The 21,190-nt window shown below is 41.5% G+C and overlaps 1 protein-coding gene across 3 annotated transcripts in view; it reads left to right on the forward strand.

Annotated features, from left to right (window-relative positions):
- Window positions 1-21,190, forward strand: part of LOC139376581 (cGMP-dependent protein kinase 1-like) — a 140,063-nt gene that overhangs the window by 72,930 nt on the left and 45,943 nt on the right. For all 3 annotated transcript variants that reach the window (XM_071119333.1, XM_071119334.1, XM_071119335.1), the window contains 2 exons: window positions 17,123-17,228; window positions 19,065-19,128. In XM_071119333.1, the coding sequence (XP_070975434.1) occupies window positions 17,123-17,228; window positions 19,065-19,128 (170 nt within the window). The remainder of the gene's footprint in view (window positions 1-17,122; window positions 17,229-19,064; window positions 19,129-21,190) is intronic.

Here is a 21,190-nt window from a genome sequence, read left to right on the forward strand (position 1 = left end):
CATCCACCAAATTTGGATGGAACATCAGCAATTGTACGTATAAGGCCATGAATATTTCCCTTTTGACGATGGATAGGCTAACTCATTGTAACACCCATATCCCATTACTTATAAATGTGCTATTTCCTTTGCACAATAGTTTACAAAAGTTTGGATGGTTACAGTATAACAGTGGCTATTCAGCACCATGATACATTATTGATATTGATGTGGCAAAAACACAGCTGGAAAGTTCATTGTGTGAAATATCATGACCTTACCCCGCAGGCCTATTTTTCTCTCCTGTGCTCTGCTGTGCTGGGGTTGCGTCCCAAATGGTACCCTATTCCCTATATAGTACACCATTTTTTAGCTTAGGGTTCCCAGCGAGGTCATCCGAGCGAGGAACCAAGGGAAGCTGTACTAATCTGATTCTGTTATATAAATGTTCATCTTTCTGCAGCCAGAGAAATGTTAAATGGAGAAACCTGATGTTGTGGATGAGTCAAAAGGAAGAGAAAATAATATTCATGAATGTGCCAAACTATTTCAGCAGTTTGAAGTGAGAATGCCATGGTGGTGCGACACAAAAAATGTACCGTTATTTGGCGACTGATCTTCTCAGATGTCACAAACTTGGAAAAGTGTGGCAAATTAGACTGTTGATAAAAATGGCACAAACAGATGGACTGTCTGAAATCCATTCTGGTGTGCTTGCATGCGTGTGTGGATGTGTGAGTGTGAGTGTGTGTATGTTTGTGTGTACTTTGTTTTTCCCTCTTTAAGTTACATTATTTAGATTCAGAGAAACACTTTCCCCCGTGTTTAAAAAAATATATATATTTCCCCTTTATTTAACCAGGTAGGCTAGTTGAGAACAAGTTCTCATTTACAACTGCGACCTGGCCAAGAATAAAGCAAAGCAGTTTGACACATACAGCAACACAGTTACACATGGAATAAACAAACATACAGTCAATAATACAGTCTATAATACAGTATGTGCAAATGAGGTAAGATAAGGGAGGTAAGGAAGCAAATAGGCCATGGTGGCGAAGTAATTACAATATACCAATAAACACTGGAGTGAATGATGTGCAGAAGATTAATGTGCAAGTAGAGATACTGGAGTGCAAAGGAGCAAGGTAAATAAATAAATACAGTATGGTGATGAGGTAGTTGGATGGGCTATTTACAGATGGGCTATGTACAGGTGCAGTGATCTGTGAGCTGTGCTGACAGCTGGTGCTTAAAGTTAGTGAGGAAGATATGAGTCTCCAGCTTCAGTGATTTTTGCAGTTCGTTCCAATCATTGGCAGCAGAGAACTGGAAGGAAAGGCGGCCAAAGAGGAATTGGCTTTGGGGGTGACTAGTGAGATATAGCTGCTGGAGCTCGTGTTACGGGTGGGTGCTGCTATGGTGACCAGTGAGCTGAGATAAGGCGGGGATTTACCTAGCAGAGACTTGTAGATGACCTGGAGCCAGTGGGTTTGATGACGAGTATGAAGCGAGGGCCAGCCAACAAGAGCGTACAGGTCGTAATGGTGGGTAGTATATGGGGCTTTGGTTACAAAATGGATGGCACTGTGATAGACTGCATCCAATTTGTTGAGTAGAATGTTAGAGGCTATTTTGTAAATGACATCGCCGAAGTCGAGGATCGGTAGGATGGTCATATTTGGCAGCACGAGTGAAGGATGCTTTGTTGCGAAATAGGAAGCCGAGGTTCAGACAACAAGCCCTCCTATTTAACACACTGACCTCTATCGGAGAAGTAGTTGGTGAACCAGGCGAGGCATTCATTTGAGAAACCAAGGCTGTTTAGTCAGCCGATAAGAATGTGGTGATTTGACAGAGTCGAAAGCCTTGGCCAGGTCGATGAATACGGCTGCACAGTAATGTCTCTTATCGATGGCGGTTATGACTGGTGAAGACGTTGGAGACATCCATCTAACCTGTTTCTGACCTCGAACTGCTCCAATGCGTAATGATCATCAAGTCACATTAGCTGCTTGATTTCTTTGATGCCCTCGTAAAACCTGCATAAAACAGTGTGGCGATGCAGAGTGGAAATGTAGAGGTTCTCGGAGGTAGAGAGTTCAGAAAAGATTGATCAATGTCTGAGAACATGTAGATTGTTATTTCACAATCTATGGCATCTCAGGTGGCAATCACATGATGGTCATGGTAAAGGATTTTTATTGGCCAGTGAAAGATATATGTGGTTAAATCACACACGACTGGTTTAGCCCACACTAGGGACCTCTTCAGCACATACTACCCACTGGCTGTGTCTGAATACCCGTAGTTCCGTCCTAAATGGTAGGCTGTTTCAGTATGCGAAAAAAGAAAGCTTAATCATCTCCAACATTTCGAAAATCAAGTGTACTTTAAATGCCCGGATGCCATACTCAAATTTAGGCTTTGACAACAGCTGATCAATTAGCTATGGGGATGAGCTATCGAAATCAACAAATACTCATTTAGCTTTTTCATCTATTCAAATTCGATGCGCACTTCTCCACAATGTATTGGAAGAGGTGGGCTGCGGATGATAGGCCCTGGTTCTCTTCAAGTAGCCAAACAACAAAATGAGGCTACTTAATTGGGAAGATACTCGAAGCTTCTGCGGTGGTGTTTTCAAAAAGTAGTTTTTGTTCTCCTTAATATGATCAAGAATATTGCACCTTAGGCTACATTTTTTAAAACAACTGTAGTTTTTGGTTTATTTATTTTCGCTAAATGGTTTTCTCACTGAAAATGGTTTCTTGTTCTCTTGGCCTTCGTCACAGCGTTTAAACTACATACTAAACCATCGTTTGATTTTTGAATGTGTAAGGCACCGGGGCCTCGGGAGGTGGCTGCGATATTAATGTTAAGTTAATTAGGCCTTTTGATTTGAACACATGGACTGTTTTAGTTTTGTATGCTAGGCTACCTATTTAATGATTTAATTTATGTATCTTTAGCAGCCATTCTGATCTCAATCCCAATGATCAATGCTATAGTTTGTAATGTTGCTGTCCAGCGGTATTGAATAGCCGATGCATCAGACTGTCCACGTTTTTCTGTGCAATAGCCTTTTGATTTGAACATTTGAAAAGTTTTTGTTTTCTGTTCTAGGTTATTTTATTTCATGGACAGTAGCAGTCAAAAGTTTGGACACACCTACTATTTCAAGGGTCTTCCTTTATTTTGACTATTTTCTACATTGTAGAATAATAGTGAAGACATCAAATATGAAATAACACATATGAAATCATGTAGTAACCAAAAAAGTGTTCAACCAATCCAAATATATTTTATATTTGAGACTCTTCAAAGTTGCCACCCTTTGCCTTGATGACAGCTTTGCACACGCTTGGCATTCTCTCAACCAGCTTCATGAGGTAGTCACCTGGAATGCATTTCAATTAACAGGTGTGCCTTGTTAAAAGTTCATTTGTGGAATTTCTTTCCTTCTTAATGCGTTTGAGCCAGTCAGTTGTGTTGTGACAAGGTAGGGGTGGTATATAGAAGATAGACTGGTACTGTATATATGCTAAAGCACTTTGGTTTGACTAATAAATATGTTGAAATGGAACCAAATAATCTGTTTCTGTCTTCAGTCATTTTATAAATTGGATAGATGGGCTCTATGGTCTACTACGGTAAGGTTGAATGTGATAGTCTGTCTATAACCAGCCTTAGGCCTATAACTCCATTCCTGTTCTATTCAGAGTTTAGAAAAATTGATTAAATTGGAAATTAGCTATTATTAGGCTGGTTAATGCGATGCATGTCTGTTGAATTTGAAAAAATCCACCTGCACTCGGCCCCACCCCACCTACTCAGCCTATCAGGAGCTGCGACTGAGTTGCGGCTGTGGCATGCTGCATTATGGTGCGTGCTAAATAGTATGTGAGTATTCGGACACGGCCACGAGTTGAATCAACGTTGTTTCCACCTCATTTCAATTCAATTACGTTTAACCAACGTTGTCGAATAGACGTTGATTTGATGCCTGTGCTCAGTGGATACTGCCTGGATGAGAGGTCAGAGGTAACATCTGGGCTACAATTTCCATTTGTTTTTACTCTCCCTCCTTTAGAACGTTACTTTCTCTCCAGGTGTAAGAAGGTTGAACATGTTTGCACTTTACAGCTGTTGAAAATGTTACTGTTCATGTATCCATCCAACTGGCTATTGCTTCATACAGTGTACCACATCACTGTGAATGCTCAAGGCTAGTACATTAGCTAGTACACCCTCAAGGCTAGTACATTAGCTGGTACACCCTCAAGGCTAGTACATTAGCTAGTACACCCTCAAGGCTAGTACATTAGCTAGTACACCCTCAAGGCTATTACATTAGCTAGTACACCCTCAAGGCTAGTACATTAGCTAGTACACCCTCAAGGCTAGTACATTAGCTAGTACACCCTCAAGGCTCAGATTAGATGATGATTTCCTTTGCATCGCTGAATCTCCCTGTTGAACTCACTCCCCCCTTTTGCCTCTTTCCTCGCAACACCGATCCTTTTAGCTACATGACTATGTTTATCTGTTAAGTGCTCTTAATGAGATAATGTCACATTTACCCGCAGTGGAGTGAATAGATAGATATTCCTTGTTTTTCCCCCAGTTCATTCCATGTCATTTCAGCAAACCATGACACCCACCATCTCAGATTGTTCTGAAATAGTTTCTGTAGTTAGAAACAGATCACATTAGAATTACTGCAACATTATTGTGTTGAAATATATTTTGATCTCTGAGAACTCAAGCTAATTGATTGCACCCAAATTTTAATTGATGGGATTCATATAATATTCCATAACATCCGATTTGGACCAAACTTTAAGACCTGAGGAATCCAACGGAATTGTCAAAAGCAACAACGAGTATACAGTATCAGTTCTCTATGTCTGACAAGTAGTATGGAGCTGCAGCTCCCAGTATTGCTACTGCATCCTATGTAATGTATTCTCAGTGAATTTGGTGATGCTTTTTTTATCCTTCTTCAGAGAAATTAGTCATTGAAGTTGTTGGGTTTATGTCCCATCCTACGTGCTAATATTACCAGGTTCTGACCACTAGATGGTGCTGTTCGTGCTGTTAGGGGATTTAAAAAAAATGGATAGTTCACCCAAATTACAGAATTACATGGTTTCCTTTCCCTGTAAGCAGTTTATGGACACATTTGCTATTTAATGCAACATTTTTGTGACAAAACTATTGGTAGAGTTGAAAATGCGATGAAAACACGTTGAATTTTAGGTTTTTATTTGGTACATTAAAACCTAAGTGAAATAGTACATTATGTTTGCACTACGTCATCACACAATGATTTGTATCTGCAACAACTTAGTTTGGTGGAAACACACTGGTGGGAAAATGAGCATATTTTCTTTGTGCGGATTTTAGAATCTTCACATGAAAATATGTCGCCAGTTCAATGGAAACCTAACTATTGACCCGACACATTAAAATGGCCAATTTGGGTGCAATCCATTAGCTTAATTTCTTAGAGATCAAATTATATTTCAACAGAATAATGTTGCAGGAATGCTATTCGTATCTGTTTCTAAACACAGAAATAATTTTAGCACATTATGAAATCATTTTTCATTGTGATTTTTGAGGTGTGCTGAACCATTTCAATTAGTTGCCATGGAGATCCTCAGGAAGGCTCCAGAGCACACATGTGTCCGTTCGGGATGAAAGGATTGACAAGCAGGAGATGGAGCACACACTGACTTTCAGCACACACAGATGGCCCTTTAGCTGCAGGCTTAGGAGTAACACAGTCACAGATTCTGCATTACACACTGTCAAACACACACCTCTGCTGAGATGGCCCCGTAGCCACAGGCATTACACACACAGTCACAGACCCTCTCAGGTTATTTTCAACCACAGATAAGAACAGGCCCAATCCCCAGCTAATGGAAGAACAGTGATTGTTAGTTATTTCAGGCTGGCTCCTATCAGGCCACAGGTGCCAAAGAAAGGTGAGGATCGTGGTTAGGCTGTGTCTCTTGACAGCTTGGATGCTTGTGTCGAGTGAGGGGGGAAGCTGTGGCGTATTTTGCGAGGTGGTGGTGGTGGTGGGGGGCTGATATATGGATGGATGTGTGAATATGTGTCATTAACCCTTCCCCCTCTGGGGAGGAACCCTTTCAAGTGCTCATTTAAGCCAGGTTAGTGTGGGCGGGGGATAGCGGTGAATATGTTGTCATGAATATGTGATTTTAGAAGAGCTGTGAGTGATGAAATCAGATGGAAATTTCTCTTTAACATGTAGAGGGGTTTATAGCTCTCCTTTCCTTGGATTTTTGAAGGGGTTACCTGGTTGCAGAGTCCTTTGATCCACTTAGTGCACAGCAATTAAATAAGGAAAACATCTATGGCAAGACTGTTCTTCTGCTTCAGTCCTTCTGACAGAATGGTCTGTACTCTGTGTATTCTGATCCAGCCAGAGTGACTAACCCAACATGTTGGGTTGTTGGGATTACCTAAACATGGGTTCATTTAATCATCGGTTGCACATTTCTTACTCTCATGTTGGATGGACCTAGCAGCTGGGTCTTTTTTAACGTCATCCGTAAGTTATTTTCAAGGAGGTGTGTTTTATTAGGGTTTGTTTTTTAAAAGATATATCTTGCCGGCGAGTAATACATGTTGTTCCTGTTTATCATGTTAAGTTTACATACTGCAAATTCAAAGTTTCCTAATGTTTTTCTTGTACTTTACACATTCTTCTACAGTACTAATATTATTAATTACATATTATAATAAGGAATACCATCTTATTGTATCCCACAATGGATTTACATAGGCTTTTATGGAACTCATACACTTCTGTAAGCTTAATAGAAGCTACCAAACATGTCAATGTTCGACCTTAACATGTGATAGCTATACAACAGAACAGATGAACAGGAATGACATTTACTCTCATGGCTGGCTAGAAATAACTCTCTGAAAGCTACGCACCTACAAAACTACACCTCCAGTCTTCTGATCTGACCCGTTCTGTCATATCTCTTTTAAAGAAAACAACCCAACTAAGTGACCCAACGCCTGCAACCCAGCAGTTGGGTCAACCAAACAACCCAGCATTTTGTACAGTGTACTCTGTAGGTTGAGGAACGTTGTGTTAAGTTTATGTCAGTTCCTTGTCTGTGGCAGAATGACAATACTTTAGTTCAGACCTCCTTATTCCAGCAATTCAGTGGATACATACAGTCCTAACAGTCCACAAAGACATAACCCCTAATCAGGTAGTGCATGTTTTTTTTTTACCTTAGAAATATCCGAAATTATTTTAATATTTCTGTGCCTGTAACTTTAAATAAAACATCTCAGGAAGTGTTATCTCCTGTGGAAGTGTCATCTCCTGTGGAAGTGTCATCTCCTGTGGAAGTGTCGTCTCCTGTGGAAGTGTCATTTCCTGTGGAAGTGTCGTCTCCTGTGGAAGTGTCGTCTCCTGTGGAAGTGTCGTCTCCTGTGGAAGTGTCATCTCCTGTGGAAGTGTCATCTCCTGTGGAAGTGTTATTGCCTGTGGAAGTGTTATCTCCTGTGGGTATTAAGGCATTTCTCCCTTATTAAAAATATTATTTCTATGGATGATTCCTTTCTCTAACCACGAGAAGCCATTGGATCCTAGCCTGCCAGGGGTAATGAGTGACCACGTGGGATTGGTCAGAATAACTCTGATTATAGTCTGATAATAGTTTTCTCACAGTCAGAACAGAGAGTTGTCAGGCAACGCTCATCACTTGGTACCTTCACAATTCAATGAGTTCCTATCCAGGAATGCCTGGGCCTGAAAATATCCAGGCTGCAGCATCTTCCGTACTGTGGGGAGTCACATGTGGGAAGAGAGACGATGCCTCTGTCTGAGAAGACTGACAGTCCCTAATTGGGGTTGGAGTCGCAAGTCTGGATGGAGTCGCAAGTCGTGCACGCGTGCACTCACTCGCTCACATGTGCGTGTTGGAGACAGAACACATTGAGAGGAAAGGCAGAGCTCGAGAGACAAATTGAGGGAGACTGAGGGAATAGGTGTGAAAAAAGTAAGAAGTATGTGACAGGGTTGAAAATGTGCTCCAAAGTACTGTACATTCACAGTATGCTAGTTGGATTATTAATAGCGTCAGTCACCTCACCTCTTGAGTAATGTTCTGAACTTTACTCCATTGCTGCACACCACAGTATAATATACACTACAGACTCCTGGCATAGAAGCATGGCCTCCTTTCTAGCCAAGGCTAGCTACTGATGTTGCTGCCAAGTGATTTGCCAGTGGTATGTGGGTGGCCTACGCAGATTAGATGTCTTTTAAGGAATTAAGAGAACGGGACTCAGTTAAGAGGCCATGTTTGACTGCTTATAGAATAAGGGCATACAGGCCTGAAGGAAGGTAAGGAATTTGTTTTTTAAAAAGCCAGTCATGTTATGTAAGGGGATTTTGTTGCTTAGTACTCTGTACTCCTTCATATAAGCACCTTACATTTACCTACTCGTCACTGACCTTTTCAAGAGATGTCAAACCTGACCAATGATCATTTGATGAAAAGCTCCATCTTATCGTCACACCTGTCACAAGACATTTCACCCAAAGCTTTTCAATGACTTCTTCGAAAGCAAGGAAATGGGTGATGTTCCGTACAGATAGAGGGCCTTGGTTGTCCTTAAAAACAAATGTGTACACTATCCTTTTCATTTACACCTCTTCATTTGACACATTTTGAAATTCCTTTACAAACGTCATTACAAAGTCCTTTTTATACAGGAGTTCCATAGATGCGGTATGTTCCCCAGTCTATACTCCACATTTCTATGTTTCCAGTTCTTTGTTTTTCTGTTTCACCACAGGACATAAAGTATCACTTCCTTCCACATGCTCGTCGGAGATAATGTTTAAGGTTTTTGTTTTTGAAGGACAGTCATTTTGTGTGAAAAGAAGTCTTCTGCTGTGTCTGTGTCACCTGTTTGCTTGTGTTCAGAGACGAGGAGCACGTCACCCACAGAAGCACAATCTGTCTTTGGGGAAGAGTAATTCCCTCTGAATTGAGTATAGTCCCCAGTTCTCTCCCTCTCGCTCTCGCCCTCTGTTCTGCACCGTCTGCTCTCAAAGTGATAGCTTTGGTCTGGTATTCTCTTTTTAATTGAAAAATAGCATTCATTAGAAAGTGAATGGAATGAAACAGCCGTTTTGAGATGTTTCTATAATATTCCGCGGCTCTGTGAAAATGATTATTTGAGGACATATTGATCTGATATGACTGTTGGACTAAATTGACATCTACTCTCTCTGATGTGTATGTTGAGGCTTATTGTGAAGCTCGGTACATTTCGCCACAGTGAGGTTCAATCTCAGTGCACGGTGATGATTGGATGAGCTCCCTTTACAAAGAAATCAAACTTTTGATTATTAAGGTAAACTTTTGCTATTGAGATAAATGAAAACTCTTCCCAAAAACTATATTTTTCCATTTGTTTCAGTAGTCTATTGTTGATATAGTCCCTAAATGTTTTGCATGTCAGCAATCAAGTTGCCAAGATATATACCTTTAAAAATACAGAAATACAGCTGTATTTTTTTATTCTGAAAGGTGTACACAATATTAGGAATACCTGCTTTTTCCATGTCATAGACTGACCAGGTGAAAGATATGATCCCTTATTGATGTCACTTTTAAATCCACTTCAATCAGTGTAGATGAAGGAGTGGAGACGGTTTAAAGAAGGATTCTTAAACCTTGATACAATTGAGACATTAATTGTGTATGAGTGCCATTCAGAGGGTAAGACAGGCGCACCGGTTTGAGAATGATAAGAACTGGGTTTTTCAAGCTCAACATTTTCCCGTGTGTATCAAGAATGGTCCACCACCCAAAGGGCATCCAGCCAACTTGGCACAACTGTGGGAAGCATTGGAGTCAACATGGGCCAGCATCCCTGTGGAATGCTTTTCACACATTGTAGAGTCCATGCCACGACGAATTGAGGCTGTTCTGAGGTCAAACGTGGGTGCAACTCAAATCAAATCAAAGCAACTCTGCTCAAAATATTTTGGGACTATATCAACATTGGACTAATGAAACAAATACCAAAAAATGTGGGAGGAATTTTCCTTTAAGGTAAGCCCATCACAAGCTCCTCCAAGAATTTCACTCTGTGTCTGTTTGTCTGTCTGTGTGTAGTCTGTGTGTAGTCTGTGTGCACGTGCGTGAGTTCTTCCGCCCGTGTCTATGCTGTGGCTTATGGATATTCCAAGCAGCACCATTAACTAAACATGACCATTAAGTTCGAGAGCACTGTGAGGTGTGACACCGAGTGACAGTAAGAGACCCTATCTACCAGGACAGACGGACAGACGTCCCAGGTTGTCGTGCCCGTGGTCCCTCAGTGACAGTAAACAAACTGCTCCAGATGTCAGCGTGGAGTTGTCGCTGTGACTCTCACCTTGACATTCCTCTCAGACTGGCAGATGCATATCCCTGTCCCTTCATGTATGTATTTTTTGATGTATATATTTTTAAATGTAACCTTTATTTAACTAGGCAAGTCAGTTAAGAACAAATTCTTATTTATGACGGCCTACCGGGGATTATATCCGCCTTTGCTCGTGTATAATCCCTAGACTGTGAGAATGTTATCTGTAGCTCTTAAACCATAGATACAAGTTCAAAGGTGTGTTCTTGACTTAGTGTATCATATACAGTACCAGTCAAAATTTTGGACTTACCTACTCATTCAAGTTTTTTTCCCCCTGGTTTTTTCTACATTGTAGAATAATAGTGAAGACTTCGAAACTATGAATTAATACATGTAGTAACCAAAAACTGTCAAACAAATACAAATATATTTTATATTTGAGATTCTTCAAAGTAGCTACACTTTGCCTTGATGACACCTTGCACACTCTTGGCATTCTCTCAACCAGTTTCACCTGGAATGCTTCTTCACTCTGCGTTCCAACTCATCCCAAACCATCTCAATTGGTTTAAGGTTGGGTGATTGTGGAGGCCAGGTCATCTGATGCAGCACTCCATCACTCTCCTTCTTTGTCAAATAGCCCTTACACAGCCTGAAGGTGTGTTGGGTCATTGTCCGGTTGAAAAACAAATGATAGTCCCACTAAATGCAAACCAGATGGGATGGCGTATCGCTGCAGAATGCTGTGGTATCAATGTTGGTTAAGTATGCCTTGAATTCTCAATAAATCACAGACTGTGTCACCAGAAAAGCACCCCCACACCATCACACCTCCTCCATGCTTCACGGTGGGAACCACACATGCAGAGATCATCCGTTCACCTACTCTGCGTCTCACAATGACACGGCGATTGGATCCAAAAGTCTCAAATTTGGACTCATCAGACCAAAGGACAGATTTCCACCGGTCTAATGTCCATTACTCGTGTTTCTTGGCCCAAGCAAGTCTCTTCTTCTTATTGGTGTCTTTTAGTAGTGGTTTCTTTGCAGCAATTTGACCATGAAGGCCTGATTCACACAGTCTCCTCTGAACAGTTGATGTGTATGTTACTTGAACTCTGTGAAGCATTTATTTGGGCTGCAATCTGAGGTGCAGTTAACTCTAATGAATTTATTCTCTGCAACAGAGGTAACTCTAGGTCTTCCTTTCCTGTGACAGTCCTCATGAGAGCCAGTTTCATCATAGCGCTTGATGGTTTTTGTGACTGCACTTGAAGAAACTTTACAAGTTCTTGAAATTTACCGCGTTGACTTACCTTCATGTCTTAAAGTAATGATGGACTGTAATTTCTCTTTGCTTATTTGAGCTGTTCTTACTATAATATAGACTTGGTCTTTTACCAAATAGGGCTATCTTCTGTATACCACCCCTACCTTGTCACAACGCAACTGGCTCAAACGCATTAAGAAAGAAAGAAATTCCACAAATGAACTTTTAACAAGGCACACCTGTTAATTGAAATGCATTCCAGGTAACTACCTCATGAAGCTGGTTGAGAGAATGCCAAGCGTGTGCAAAGCTGTCATCAAGGCAAATGGCGGCTACTTTGAGGAATCTCAAATATATTATATATTTTGATTTGTTTAAACCTTTTTTGGTTACTACATGATTCCATATGTTATTTCATAGCTTTGATGTCTCCACTATTATTCTACAACGTAGAAATAGTTAAAAAAAAGAAAAACCCTTGAATGAGTCGGCATGTCCAACCTTATGACTGCTACTGTACGTCACATCTCTTTCCTGCTCATAGGCTTGAATTGTTTCAGTCTCGTTTCATTGAGAGTGCTTGATTGTTAAACCTGAAGTTTGAGCTACTTGTTTTCACAAATGTTGTCCAGCTAATAGAAATGGCTAATAGAACAGTCCAGGTAGTTAAATGCTCACAGTTTAATTGACGTCCTATTTAATAAGGATGACGAATTGGCTATCTGACTGCCAGGGGTCCTGCAGCAATTTGTTGTATTCAGCCAAGAATAACATTACTGATTTAACTTGACTGATCACTCCTTGTCTTTCTCTTCTTCTCTCTGTCGCTAGGTTTGCTTATGGTTTGTACTCCGACTTTTAGACGCCTGGTCTGAAATGAGGTGCTTTAAATGTTAAGTCGGTTGAATCATTTAGTGTTGTACCACTGTCTGCTACTCTCTTCCAGCATGTCGTAGCATATGAGCATGGAGATGATGCATAATGAGGTATACTGGACGCATCATTTAAGATTGCGTGCGTTTTTAAGTGTGCTGGTACTACCAGGTTTCTATGGGAATGTGGTGCTTATCTGGGTAAACATTGTAGTTCCCTAGACTACCAAAAAAAAGTTTCATGTCAGACGTCAGCAACATCAAAAGTTGCCTGTTTGGGTGTTGCTGTCATTTTTTGTGAGGCTTAGAATCTGCAAGATTACCTCCGTTTTTTTATGATCCCCCACTGTAAAATATTCATGAACTGGATCGGTACAGATGATAATGGATGTATGCACATTTACGTCGTGCTCGCTCTTAGCCAGCAGTGTTATTACGCTAAGAGAGCGTGTTTATCATAGCAGGAAAATGTAATGAGACAGTTGTAATTACTGCCAGAGTGAAAACCTTCCCCTGTCTGAAAACACGGACGCACCCACCCTGCTCACGCATAATCAGTATCTTTATCCGTCATCTGAGAGATTGTTGTGGAGACGTATGGAGATTTGAAGGTAAAACATGGAAACATGCACAAGGCGTTTGTTATTACCAACACAAGGCAATGTCAATCATCATTCTCTCCTTGAGGAATTGGCTGAATTTTAATTACAGCTGGTTAGGTTGTTAGATTGTGCTATGTAATGTTTGTCATTTATTTGATGAGCATACACAGATTATTGTATTTTTTTTAAAAACATTCTTAAACTATTCCCAATAATACAACTTTATTGCAGCTGAAAAGGTTAGTCTATGGAATGTTTCTGGTCCTTCTGTTTATAGTGGACCAGCCAGAGGGACATGCAGTGGTTCAATATCCCACCCTCCACTGGTGCGGTTTGGAAGGCCATATCTCCTGGCCAGCACCCCTTTCATCACATTCACACATCCCTTCCCCGTATTACTGTTTGTGAGAAGAGCTTTCCCCCTCTCAGAAGAAGCAGTCTTCCCAGGACAGGACTCTGCATGGAAGATTGTGAGAGTTTCCAAACATTCCTCTATGGAGCATCTGCGGTTCTGAGAGTTCTTCTGAGAGTTCTGAGAGCAGCCCATCACATCCAGATGAGAGTCATTGACCCTGCTCTGCCCCTCCTCCTCTCCATCATTCCTCTCTGACACCAAGGGACAAAAACAAGGTTCACATGCCAAGTCAGGGGTTTAGAGGACGATGCTTAGGCCACATGTGTAGTGGATCTCCCCTAGCTCCTTATCCCGGGCCTGACAGTGGTGGCCCGGGATAGGGAGCTGCAGTGAGATGGACCTCAGCAGTGGATGGTGTTTGACCCCTATCATGCAGACAGCTACTCCTGCCAAAGTCCCAATTTTAGTTGTTGCTTCTATGTCTCATTGAAATGTAAATGTCCTTCTTGTTCGTACCACAAGTCTTAGTAATATCCGTATTTGGCTTAAGTCTACTGGAAGAGTTCTATTATATTTTGACTATCATTTTGTTTTGATTTTGTCTCATTTCCATAATGAGGGCACTAAAGCTACAGTTTGTGCTTGCATAATTTTTTTGTTCGCTTAAGTTTGTTTTGTTTGTCAGGGGCCTGGGTATTTGTATATTTTTCTTAGTACGGATAATAAACTGCCAACTACTACAAACAAACCCGGTGGAGTTACACGCTGATTGCTGATGAAGTTCTTTGTTAGTACAATGATAACCTCTCAGAATGAAGGCACTTTCTCCAATAGCTGGGCGGAGAGAAGAGTGTTTGAATAGGACCTCAAGTCAAAGCACATAGTGATTACCATCCATTAGCATTTTTTCCCCCCATAATTATTGTAATAGTCTACCTCTCTGTGGCCCAAACCTTTTGTTACGCCTTGGTTCCGGTCTTTTATTCTTCAGTTTTTAATCCTCTCCTGCTCAGCAGAATTTACTATTTTTTAATTCTTTACTAATTGCAGTGGAGGCTGACTACAGGAAGAAAAGGAACATTTTAGTATATTTAATTGTGACCTCATCGCGTCTGTTGCAGAGGATGCTGGATGAAGCAGAGTTGGGGATGAAAGGTGGAGAGGTGAATCAGTCCCTGACAGAAACCTTGTAGGGATGAAGAGTAGGCAACCTGTTCCCTTCGTCTTTGAATATTTAAAATTCTGTCTCCCATTCATGAGAGAGAGAGAGAGAGAGAGAGAGATAAATAGGTGTTGACAGAGAACAATGCCAGGGTTTTCCTCTGTCAAGTTTAATCAAGTGCCTTTTCTGACAGATAGAACGCTTTCTGTTCTGATCCTGACAAATGAGTTGAATTTGAACTTTGAATTTGCCAACTCCCCTGCAGATGAAACACCAGTCTTAACACAAGGTCAGGTTTTCACTTTGCACTGAATGAGCTGATTGTGTGTTTGTGTATGGTTTATTTCAATAACGCTGTGATATTTCTGAGTAAGTTCGCTGGGTCTTTGTGCTATTTGGTGCATGCTAATTGGACATTTTAATTGGCACTGTCAGGGTCAGGTTGTGCACTTCAGAACTCCCCAGCTCTATAATGTCTGAAAACCTAATTGAAACTTACAGATGAGAGCGAACCGTGGGGTAAATCGTTTCATGCCAAATTGCCGGCATTTGTTGGTCTCTGTCAGGAGTTGTTATTTTCTATGGAGGTCTTCATGTAGCTGTGGTCTATTTATAAACCTGCCATTTGATAATCATCAGGGGCTAAGCTGCATACCCCGTTGTCTCTCTATTTTATGCACTGGTATTATAAGCCACATATTCCATTGCCTTGATGAGTAATGTGAAACGTCAAAATTGGAAGGGGTTTGTTTGTTTGTTTCATTGGGAACAGTTTCAAACATACTGTTTAGAGATGGCACCTTGCATCCCACCTTTACTGATGTTACATCGCGTCTGTGTTTTATCAGGTTTTTACTGTGTTAGGAATGCGAAACGGGGGGAGGCCACGGGCGTTCTGGGAACTGAAATAAACAAGTGAATGAATTGCCTGTCAGTAGTTGGTGGTGTGTCTCTGAGGCACAATGCCTATACTGTAAGCGTCAGGCTCATTGGGGTTAAAGCTATAACACAATTGTTCAACCTGGGATGAAGACAAATTTACATCATGTGAGTAATCTTCCACTTACCCAATAATTGATCCATGGAGATGGGGAGATGTCTGAGTAAAGGTACATAGTATACAGTACATGCATGTTATAATATAGCTCGAAGTAGCTGATACAGAGATGCAAACTACTGTAGTCGGAGAGAGGGAAACATTCACGCGGTGGGAATCACTGACACTTTTCTTAACTAGGACACTACATCTCTCTCTCATCTATAGTAAGATACAAGTACTCCCGTGTGGTATTACTGGCCTTGATATAAAGCAAACTGCACAGAGCACTCATAAATCAATGGTGAAGTAGGCTGTCCTGTTTTTTTAATTTTTTAAATATACACAATTCGTATAAGCAGGACTTTTACTTTCACTCACTTTATTCAAATGTTTTAATATGACCATATTTGTTGTAACTCAAGATATTCCGTAATAGATATGTAACTAATAAAGATAGATGATGAACTTAAGACATTAATGGGGATTTTGCTACCAGCAACCAGTCACATGAACAATTCGATAAGTCTGATGGAGCATCATGCAAATGTCTTGTCTTGTCATACTGTCAAGGGTCCAAGGGGACTTGGGACATCCCCCCCTAAGTGCATTGAACTTTCCCATTATATATTCCCATCCCTGTACCGGAGTAATGAATAATGATACAGATTGTCAGCTATTCTAGTCCTTCTCCGTCAACCAGTCCACAACTCCTTAATCTGTGTACCGTAGATAATGATCCATTAAGGGAAATCAATTTGGCTTCACTGATACAATTTAACACAGCAGTCAACGGACGCTTTCTGTTAGTGTCTAGGAGTTTGGTATCTCTCTGTGTGCTCAGTGTTAAATCATGATGAGGACTTGAGAGTATACCCATGTTTTGACATTTTAGTCATTTAGCAGATGCTCTTATCCAGAGCAATTTACAGGGGCAATTAGGTTTTAAGTGTCTTACTCAAGGGCACATCAACAGATTTGGTCACCTAGTTGGCTCTGGGATTCGAACCAGCAATCTTTCGGATACTGGGCCAACGCTATTAACCGCTAGGCTACCTGTTGACTCACTGGACAATGCTTAGCCATGGAAAATGTACATGGGAATGGTAATCATCGGTAGACATCAGTGATGGTGGTATGATTTGATTATTGCTGCAGGTTCCAAATGGCTAGACTTGGATACTGTATGTCTGATGATCTTGTTTAGCAGATAGAGTAGATTCGGTAATAAAGTGATACATGGTTTTTAATTAGACTCACATTTTAATGTTAATGAGCAAATGGAATATTGTCGATATTGTTGATGTTCTGTCATCATATGAGACTGTTTGTGTGGCAACCCAAGAGAGGTATTCCATCCTGACATTTAAAGCTTGTTATTTTCTCTATCTAATGTCTTTTTGCTGTCTCTTTCTCAGCCCTCACTAATGTGAAGCTATGGGCCATCGACCGCCAGTGTTTCCAGACCATTATGATGAGGACGGGCCTCATCAAACATGCCGAATACATGGAGTTTCTAAAGAGGTGGGCTCCTCTCTCGCTCTTTCCCTCTCTTTCTCTCCCTCTCTTTTCTCTGTCCTCCACCTCCCCTGAGATGCCATTCGAGCGAGGACTGAGGTTTGAGTGACTGTCCCTGACAGTCACAGAATCACCTTCCCCCTCTTCCCATTTCCTGTCACTGATGTCTGGGTGCACTGTTCAACAAAGACACTTGCTGGATGCATGTTCAAACGAGCATCAGGTGATTGTGCACTTCAGGTCTTTTACACTAAATCTATGTGTTACCACTTGGAACTGTTAAAACACCAGTTTATTGATCATTGTCATACTATGTTTGATATCACTGTCCTCTTTCTGTTCACACAGCTGAGTCTAATCCATGCTAACCCATTGGCTGAGACTTTACATATTGATTTCACATTTCCTTTCTTTCTCAGCTTCAGACCTGCCTTCTTTTAACTTTAAACATCGTTTTTGTGTTTAATATATAGTGGGCTTACCAATGGGTTTTCTGCTCTACAACAAACAGCATGATGTCCCTCTCAGACCAATATACTTACTCTCAGTAGACATACACAATACAGTAGATGATGAAATCCCCCTTTTCCTCCAGTCTCCATAAAGAAATGGGTAATTGAGGAAGAATGTTGCACCTATCTCTCATGCCAGAGCCCCAGCTGTGCCTTTTACTGGATGTTCTGGACCCGATGATATCACATGCAGGGAAAGAGGAAATTGATTTGGATGAAGTTGGCTTTTAGTGGTAAAATAAGATGCCTTTCTCCCCACGCATTGGCAGCTACAGCCGACTGGTGCACAGGGGAGGAAGTCTCAAACAATCAATAAAGTCGTTTGACTTTTAATGGCTCGTGTAATGTGATCTCTGAAGATGCACTCAATTTGTAAGAAAATATACCTTTTGTGTCACAATATTTGTGAGGTAGCTTCTGTCAGTGCATCTCTTCAACGTAGAATGTCAAATATCAAACGCATCCATTTCTGAAGGAATAGTTTCCGTGGTAACAAGCAACAATGTTTCGAAGAGACTCGGAAGTTGTCAAACTGCCAGATTGTGTGTGTTTGTTTGTGCCCTCGTGTGCGTTCCCGCATGTTTTTTGTTTTGTTTTTTTGTGCGTGCGCCTGTGTGTGTGCCTGCGTGTGTGTGTGCCTGCGTGTGTGTGTGTGTGTGTGTGTGTGTGTGCGCCCATGCATGTGACCGCCCACGTGTGAGTGAAGTCTCTCTCGTTGAGGAGAGAGCATGCCAGAGGTATGTAAATATCTTTGAATCTGCCAAGAAAGCCTTCTTGAGCTTCCTGGGAAGGCTTAGTATAATTGGAAGCTGCTCTCAGGCTCAACCTTAAACTAAAACCCTGTCCACATGTGAACATTGAGCTGTGGCTTACGACTGTGGTGATTCTGCACAAACCTCGCCCCACTTCAGACGCTGCTGGTGTTAGGGGAGGGTTAAAGCACGTGCGAGAATTGGTATGCCGCCACAGCTGTGCCTATATACATACGCCAGTGAAATTGATGTACCTGTTTTATCTTCTCTCTCTTTAGTCAGTCATACAGATTCCACTCTTTCATGCAACCTGCTGTACTGGCTTTTACATGGATTCTGCATACATGCTCTGTTAGTGCATTGGTCTTTTGGTTTACTTAGATAGACAACAGAGGGAGTATTGATGCTGCGAACCTCGTGAATAAACCGTATGTATCAGTTGTGACCGATGCTTTGTGAGTTATAAAGCACCACAGCACCTAGTGCTGTTCACCAGGCCGAGAACAGCATGAGCTGTTGGCTTCACCTTCTGTCTGAACTCTCCATAATAGCTAACTCTCGCTCCCTCTCCCCAACAGTGTTCCAACATTCCAAGGCCTTTCAGAAGAAATACTCAGCAAGCTAGCCGACGTTATGGAAGAGGTGAGTTTCCAAGGTGTCCTGCTTGAACTTAGCGGTGTTCGTGGCAATGGTGATTTACGTCTATTTCATTGACTGTGTAATTGAGCAATTATTTTATGAACCACATCATTACATAATGAAGAATTGATGGCCTAGCTCACCAGACACAACCTGAGGTAAAAACTCACTGACAACCTCTAACCTCTGGTCTGACAACCTCTGGTCTGACAACCTGACAACCTCTGGTCTGACAACCTCTGGTCTGACAACCTCTGGTCTGACAACCTCTGGTCTGACAACCTCTGGTCTGACTCTGACTGCAATAATATCTGTGTATAATTAGGAGACCACGTGACATGACCAGGAAGAATATCCCAATTAGACTATAACCAGAGCCCAGATTTACAGTATTCCTAGTCAGGTCACATGGTCAGGTCCCTCTGATCAGAATATCAGAATGCTATCAACAGTGTGTCTAGTTTCTTGCTGTTAACTCTAAATGACCTCTTGCCGTAGATCTATGAGTAAAGAGGGAACAATTATAGTTGTAATCCCAACCTCCGAGCAGATCGCTAAGCCTCTTATTATTTACTGGCATGCTGATGGTTCCCAAAACGGTGGTAAGTGGTCATCAGGACCACTCGAGCCTCTCAGACGTATTACATTAGGTACGCAAAAATGTATCTCTACAGTCTTTCGCCTCCAATTTTTAAGCTAGTTAATTTCCGAACAAGCAAATGAGCTCTCTGATGTTCGCTTTTAATTGGATGACTTGACCTCCAGTATCTTGTTTCCAAAGTTTCCAAAGAACATTTGGTAATGAAAACCACATAAATACAATTACGGCATGCTTTCTCTATCAAAGTCAAATGAAGTATTAGCACAAAAATCACAGGGGGATTTCTTCTTCTTTTTTGTATTTAAAAAAATGTAACCTTTTATGTAACTAGGCAAGTCAATTAAGAACAAATTCTTATTTACAATGACGGCTTACCCCGGCCAAACCCAGACGACGCTGGGCCAATTGTGCGCTGCCCTATGGGACTCCCAATCACAGCCGGATGTGATGCAACCTGGAATCAAATACATGTCATGGTTATCTTAGTGTATTGGATCAATAGAGGATTGGCTCCATTACGAACACACAGCCTTATTTCTAAATCAACCAATAGAATGTATCTTGCCATGTTTTGTTTGTTAAAGTGTTTTTCATTGGCACCAACTGCTGCTTCTGAGTCACCCTGACTTCCTCAGCCCTTAAAGAACCACAAAGGAATTACATGCAAAGGGCAAACACAAGTCTAAGTTATACTTCATATGATGAAACAGTATTTGGGGTTGCAGTCATATCACAATCGTACAATCCACTCCATAGTTCCCTAGGTGTTTCAGATGCATACAACTCAAATGTATATTCTGTTTCTATGTTCAGACACAGAATGCCCTATTGGTTACCAAGACACTATCCCTCCGACTGACTGAAATAAAACATGAGGAAAACCCAGAATGTTCAACCAGTTGAGAGCATTGAGCTCCAAAGGGGGCTGATGATAAATGTGCGGCCATGCAGCGTGGTGGAGATGGGTTACCCTGTAGGAGTGGGAGGGGGGCTCTTCCCAGGCATGAAGTGCCCAGGGCAGGCCAACCTCTCCCCTCAGGCATCCTCTCTGATCCCCCTTCCTCTACAGTAATCCTGCCTGCTCGGTCTCTGCAGATAACCCACGCCTGCTGGCTTACTGCGAATGTGTGTGTATGTGTGCTTGCATGTGTGTGCGGGTGCGATTAGTTAAAGAGTGGACACATCCCCAGAATACGCTAGAATCAATCAGACCTAATGCACCTGCAGAACGATCAAAGAATGGTATTCAGCATGGAACAATACAATGCAGACAATCTCCTTGCCCAGTTTGTTTGTTGTCATGGTGATTTACCTAGACATGAAAATGTGATTGTAAAAATGGCATATTGCTAATTGCGCAGTTATCAGTCGTTCCTTATTGAACCTCAGCGTTAACACCATCCTCTCTGGACGTGTGCTGTGTTGTGCCTCGAATTACAGTAGTGTTTAGCTTCAGTGTTTCCT

Source organism: Oncorhynchus clarkii, chromosome 20 (assembly GCF_045791955.1).
Source record: "Oncorhynchus clarkii lewisi isolate Uvic-CL-2024 chromosome 20, UVic_Ocla_1.0, whole genome shotgun sequence".
Taxonomy (NCBI): domain Eukaryota; kingdom Metazoa; phylum Chordata; class Actinopteri; order Salmoniformes; family Salmonidae; genus Oncorhynchus; species Oncorhynchus clarkii.